Genomic DNA, 6,542 nt, shown 5'->3' with positions numbered 1-6,542 from the left:
TGCTCTCGTGTAGTGGGCTGATGAGCGCCACCTTCCGACTGGGAGGGCTAATGCATCCCCTGAGAACTTTGTCTCTGTAAAAGCTGTGTCGCTCACTTAAATAGCCAGTTTTAGGAGACGATGTTTGATTATTTAGGCTTCACTTATGTTTTGTACTGTGAAACACTGGAGCTTGTACATCAACATTCCACTGATTTTAGATCATATCATCACCTTGACCTTGACCTTGAGGCTTTACAGTCAGATAAAGAGAATGAAGAGAACTAATACAAATTATTATGCACAACACAAGCTGTGACATCTGCAAAGCATAAAACAAGAAGCAAATATAGGCTTTTTTATAGCAGCAAAGGTTTTTGGTAGCAGAGCCAAGGAAAAGGCCGGTCCGGGCTCTGTCCATGTCAGGTAGATTACAGGGTTGCTGACACCAGACTGTGGAATAGACAAAGTGGTGCGTTAATCACACCAAAATTACTCCTCCATGAAAATGATTTGGCCACACAGTCCCGCATTGAACCCGGCCCATCAGGTGACCTCAGGAACGCAGGAAAACATCACGAGGCCGCGAAGAGATTCGCCCGTCGTGCAGAAATACATTGTAGTGCGTTCCATCGCCTCAGTGCAACCTCAACCCTGATTTAATTCACTTTTTTGGAATTAGCATTGATTTTAGTTTAAGGCCACCACATATTTTTGTCAGTCACTGTGTGAGTGGGAGGAGGAGGCCTTCGGAGCAGCTTCGACTTCAAATGCTTCTGTTGAAGACTAAGAAACAAGTATGTGACTTTGGAGAATCTGAACTATATCACAAAGAGAAGGAGGCGTTAGGAAAATTATATACAGTACTAGCTATGTCTGCGAGTCTGTCAACCTTCTGCAAAGGCGACAACCGCATTCATTAATACTCTTCCTAGTGTTCCAGCATTGTGCTTAAAATATTTCATGTACAGTAGCTTCTGACAATCTGTGTGTAACTAACTTTCTAGTTTCCAGTGTGAATTATATCAGCTTTTCACAACAGTGTCCTCCTATTGTGCACATCTGGAATAAGCCAAGAAGAAGCACATCACAGAGACGTCTCGTCAGAGTTCCACAGCTACATGTGAAGCTAATCGAATGAGTAATATTAAACACTCAACAACGTTTGTTACCCAACTTGCAGCTGTACCAAAATAACTGAGCATTTCTGTGGGAGAAACCTGTCGTGGGACACCACCTACCAACGGCTGGTCCCCTGCTCCACCTCCTCACTTCGTCCCCCTGCCTACATACCGAAGCAAGGCAAGACGCAGCAGGCCCGTGTGGCACCACGCTAAAAGACACAGTGGAGGTGGCAGTGTTGTAGTAAGAGCGGGTGTTGTTGCCTAAATGTAACCTGAGGCGTCTTTCAGATCCTTCATTACCTCTCACCCTTTTTAAACACTGTGCCTCCAACATGTGTAAAAGAAAACAATGACACCAGCACAAACTATGCAGACGGTCAGAATTTAAAATAGCTCCAGACTGCTTCTCCCCCAAGTTACCAAACAAAACCATGTGACAGAATGAGGTAGAGCTTTAACCTCCAGCACATTCAAACATACATACATTCTTCTAGTATCTGCTCCCGGATACGTTTCCTGTGGTGACCCTGACCCTCCTACATGTAACCCCTGGGACCTGTAGGTCGTCACTGAATGCAGAACTGCAGAAAGAGAATGTTGAGTCAAATGAACAAATCGGGCAGATCTGTCACATTTATGACATATAATATATTCACACGTAATGATTCACTCTTTGAACAATGTGAACGCTGTCGTCCAACTGAGTGAAACCAGCTGCTCATACGTGGACGTCTTCGTCCAGTCAGAGGTGATAATACATTAAACACAGACATACCTGCGGCTTTGCCCTAATCTGCTCCGTATGTTTGTGACTGTGTTGAGCAACAGGAATTCATGAATCAGCTCGTGCATCGTGGCACCTGCTCTAATATTAAAGCTCACAGATACTCAGACAGGTGCCTCTTAGTGTCTGCTGTTTGTTTAGTGGCCGACAACCTAAACCTTTGAAAAGGTATTTGGACTTTCAGCTCACAACAGATTTCATGTAGGTATTTTATAAAAGTCAGACTAAAGGTGCATGTTTACTGTACATAAGATATATCAAAACATTTTAAACCACATTGAAACGTGTTAGCGGGCCACATAAAACATAAAACAGTTGGATGGTTTATGACGCAGGAACATGTGACTTTAAGAGAATGTACACCACCAAGTGGTCAATCATGTCATCACAGACAGAGCTATTGAAAACAGTTATTGGATATTATGTCTTTAAAAGCAGAGTCAAAGAAAAAACAATACATCCTAAATATGCAGATGCATCATGGTTGTGTTATAATAACCAGTAAAATCAATCAAGTCAACTCTATTAGATCCTTAGATAGTTTCCTGTTTATTTAAACTATAAAACATAACGGACACGCTGAAAGATCATTTACGGAAAAAGCAATATCAATCACACCAAATGACACCAGAGTTAATACTTAACATATAAACATGCGTCTGATTCCGTTCAGCAGTTACAATAAATGATTACAGCTTCTGTGTCTCATGCAGAACATTGTTGTGTTTTGATTCACTGGTTCTGGTCCTCACACATCGGCTGGAAATCGTCTTCAACCTGCTCATACAGAACAAAGTCAACTTTTTTAAGTTCAGAAATAAAATTCAGAATTCAAATCCAGCTGTTTCACTGTCCTTCTGCCTCCAAGGTGAATATACTGGTAGCACAGAGCCAATAGTAAAACTTCATACCTCTTCTTCCTCCAATCCGACCAAAGCCCTGATGCACAGAACAGCCATGCTAATGCAGACACACAGCTGGAGCACAGCCAGGACGATCAAGGTGATGTCCATGGCTGTCAACAAACTCTGACAACAAGCAGAAGGCACAAATCATTGGATTAGACTGAACTTCACATATAAAGACAAACAAGAAATACGATCTGACACAGAGAATCTGGTAAGGTTTATAATGTTACCAATACCTGGGCAAAATGTGCCACATACACACAGCTGCCATCATGATCATGAAGACTGCGGCCGCTCAGGTTACAGATCCAGACAAGAGAAGCGTCTCCCAGGTCGATGACGTACAGCACAACGCCAACGATGGCAAAGATGGCTGCCACAATGTTCACCAAGGCCGTGAAGCCGACCTGAGGGGAAAGATTCATCAACACTGCGGTTTGTGTAGAATGTATTATTATTTACTGTAACGGTGCATGGCTTACTGTACGCACCCAGCAGGCGGCAGCAAACTGTCCAGAAATAAGTGATACGATTCCAGCAATGATGTACTAAAGACAGGACAGAAGAGCTCAGGTAGCTTCACTTTGTGCATGGAGCAGAGACGCTGCTTCCTTTTAATCTATAATCTAATATTAAATTACCACAGCGCCGAGCCAGTAGGCAGCTCTCAGATCAGCCAAATCTCCAGGTCGTGTGCTTGTCCGTCCCGACCCCAGACCAGCGTTAAACAGTCCCACCAAGACCTGTATCGTCTGCAGCATCATCACGCGTCATCCTCTACTAATGATCTACCAACCTTCATCCTGATTCCATTCAATTTATTTCCTCTCACCCCAAGAGCTGCCATCACGTCCGTCTGCATCGGGCTCTTGAACACAGTGGAGCCAATGGGACCAAAGCGAAGGGCAGCCAGGACCTGGTCCAGTGGAAACATGCTCACACCGACCACAGTCCCCTCTGGGTCCTTAGCGACGGGTCCAGGCATCCTTTACACCCCTGCAGGTAAAACAAGTGGAATATTCTAAACTGCACAACTCTGGTGAAAAATCAGAAACTCGCTACAGAGAGAAAACATCTGAAACGAACCGCAGATACGTCTTCATAGAAACCAGCTAATATTAACTTTATTGTGATGGTTGTTTCTCTGAGACGGTGAGTCACATTCACAGCTGTATCAGCAGCTCCTCCTGAAGGAATTCCAGGCCTGTGATAAGGTTTCTGTTCATTGGTTATGAAATTGATCAAACAAAACCGTTTTGTAGGTTTGAGGTTTAACGAAAGGTTCGGACATTTAATGTGATCGTTCATCACTGTTTTGAAGAAGGTGCTTCCAATTCCCTTTATACATCCTCAAACTCTTAAGCCTCTTGAAAACATATGATGAAAAGAGTTGAGTTTACTCTCAAACTACCCCTTTAAGCCTGTGGACGCGAGGATCACCCTCAGTCATCTCATATTAAACTCAAACTGGTCCTCACCCTCTGAATGAACCCAGTAAACACACACGAGCTGTAGAAAATGATGGAATCAAGCTCACAACACATTTAATTGTTGCTGCAGATGACACAAAGTGAAGCGAACTCACCTGCTCTGCTGAACTACCTGCAACTACAGCAGTGATGTGACTATGAGGAGTTCAAGTAGCAGCAACGTGTTTCCGTTGCGCTGATTCCTTCAAAATAAAAGCACCTTGACAAAAAATCCCCTTAAAATGCATTTTATACTGTTAGGGAAATCGTTAGTTCCCTTTGTAAATCTGAAATAAAGCAGACACAATCAGTTGAGACCTTCTTAGGGATTTTACTTGCAAGGAGTGAGCAGTTTACAGCAAAGGCAACTTCCTCTCACTGAAGAGAAGAAAAGGATTCAGCTCATAATATGTATTGCATTCTGGGAGGTGCATAGTCACACAGAACGTGGGAAATATTTCCTGCACAAAGCATTAGGCTCATCAGATAAGGATGCTACACACCGGTACTCCCTATTTCTTGCAGAGCAGAAGGGAGGAAACGTCAAGGACATAGCACAGCTAACGAGGCTTCAGCAAAATATGTTTCAATGATTAAATGCAGTATTTTTCCAACATATACAAAAAGCAAATCTTCCTCACAACCTTTAAAATAGCAGCAATAAAGTCCATTTTTTCATCTTTCATCTTGCAACTAATGCTGCATAGTTAGATTATGAAATCTCCTGACCAGTACAGAGAGATGAGATGTTTTATTTCCATAACATTTTATATGTGTTGAATCAGACAGTTCATATTTAGAGCAACAGAAGTAAAACTGATGCAGAAACAAGCAGGCAGTTTGAAATAAAATGCTGTTAAGTCATTGCATACATGACAATGACTTAAGCACCAGGACTGGACACGACTTCCTTCATCAACTCCTTTTCTCCAACCTGCTGACACACAACACAGTCAACAAAGCTGAGAATGGGACAGTGCAGGCACAGAGCTGTAATGCACAGAATGCGCTCGTACCGCTCCCTCCTCCCAGGCGCCTGAAGCCACGATGTGAGACAGAGCCACGCTGCTGCTGGCCCACAGCTGGAGCGCACTCATCACGGCTAAAGCGATGTCCAGGTCCCTCAACAGCTTCTACAGCATGAGAACACACGAGCTCAGGCTCATCGCGGCCCACGTGGTCCAAAGCTCAGTAAAACAGCTGAAAGCTCACTAACCTGGGCGAACTGTGCCACGAGGAAACAGTCGTGATCATAAACATCAACGGCGCTGCTGGTCTGGTTACACATGGAGTAAACTGGAGGTCCGTTCAGGTCGGTGACGTACAGCACAATGCCAACGATGGAGAAAATGGCCGCCACTATGTTCACGATAGCCGAGAGCTGAGAGGAAGGAGTCCTTCCATTAAAACTGGACGAGACCGAATAAACACAGGGCTCCGGACTTCACTTACCCAGCAACAACGATTGAACACAAGGGAAACTATTCCAGAGGTGACGAACTGAGGACAGGACAACACACAGTGAGTGAGTGATTCATCTCTTAATTTGATCATTGTGGCTTCAGTGACGTCACTAATGGAGGCTGAGCTGCTCGCCCTGTTCCCCGAGGCTTCGTTACGGTATTCCACCACCGTAGCCTTACCACAGCACCCAGCCAGTAGGCTGCTCCCAGGTCAGTCAGGTCCTCAGGGTGCGTGCTCGTTCGTCCCGGACCCAGGCTGATGTTGAACAGACCCACCATGATCTGCAGAGTCTGTGGGAGACTCAGGTCAGTCACGTGGCATCAGATAGACCCTTCACTCCGCTCATACGTGAGTTCATCCTCCTCTCACCCCAAGAGCCGCAGTGAAGTCGATCCCCATCAGCCTGTTGAGCACCGTGCAGAACCTCTGGCTGCAGAAATGGGCCCCCAGGATGTGGTTCAGCGGTGGAAACATGAGCAGCTCTTACTGAAATCCTTCAGACGATCGACGGCTCACACCTGCAAATAAAATGATCTATTTTTTTTCCAGTCACATCAAAAAAACTTCCAAAGATCACTGTTGATCACTGATCACTATTTACTGTATATAAACTATATTATAAAACCTCCTTAACCTCCTAACCTATACTGCAGAACCCTTCTGACTGCTGGTGCTGTAGACTTGTCCCTGCAGGTTTCTAGTCCCACCCACTGCCAATCAAACCACAACACAAAAAGCATAGTCATCATAAATTTTACATTATTTTGCTGATCAGTCTTTTGTCACTTTAAGCAAAAACACCACTGTCTAGTTT

The 6,542-nt window shown here is 44.3% G+C and overlaps 1 protein-coding gene across 3 annotated transcripts; it reads right to left on the bottom strand.

The window, feature by feature from the left end:
• Positions 1-1,723: 1,723 nt before the first annotated feature.
• Positions 1,724-4,508, bottom strand: LOC114843143 (membrane-spanning 4-domains subfamily A member 12-like). 3 transcript variants are annotated; one of them, XM_029129395.3, is made up of 7 exons: positions 4,381-4,508; positions 3,628-3,791; positions 3,437-3,547; positions 3,287-3,343; positions 3,032-3,202; positions 2,799-2,915; positions 1,724-2,664 (listed from the first exon to the last, which is right to left on the bottom strand). In XM_029129395.3, exons 2-7 carry the CDS (start codon positions 3,778-3,780, stop codon positions 2,620-2,622), a joined length of 654 nt encoding a protein of 217 aa, XP_028985228.1. In that variant the 5' UTR covers positions 3,781-3,791; positions 4,381-4,508; the 3' UTR covers positions 1,724-2,619. The 3 variants fall into 3 exon arrangements, with proteins under 3 accessions (XP_028985228.1, XP_055359229.1, XP_055359228.1); XM_055503254.1 differs by having other exon boundaries at positions 3,287-3,304; positions 3,628-4,431; XM_055503253.1 differs by having other exon boundaries at positions 3,437-3,538; positions 3,628-4,431.
• Positions 4,509-6,542: the final 2,034 nt, after the last annotated feature.

Source organism: Betta splendens, chromosome 16 (genome assembly GCF_900634795.4).
Source record: "Betta splendens chromosome 16, fBetSpl5.4, whole genome shotgun sequence".
Taxonomy (NCBI): domain Eukaryota; kingdom Metazoa; phylum Chordata; class Actinopteri; order Anabantiformes; family Osphronemidae; genus Betta; species Betta splendens.
This window is presented reverse-complemented; position numbering and strand designations above follow the sequence as displayed.

Excerpts from the sequence above, each read along its gene's own strand:
- LOC114843143 (XM_029129395.3), bottom strand. The coding sequence starts at position 3,780 with ATGCCTGGACCCGTCGCTAAGGACCCAGAGGGGACTGTGGTCGGTGTG. Across the intron at positions 3,344-3,436 it reads CCTACTGGCTCGGCGCTGTG|TACATCATTGCTGGAATCGT; the intron begins GTAATTTAATAT and ends TCCTGTCTTTAG. Across the intron at positions 3,203-3,286 it reads AGTTTGCTGCCGCCTGCTGG|GTCGGCTTCACGGCCTTGGT; the intron begins GTGCGTACAGTA and ends CTTTCCCCTCAG.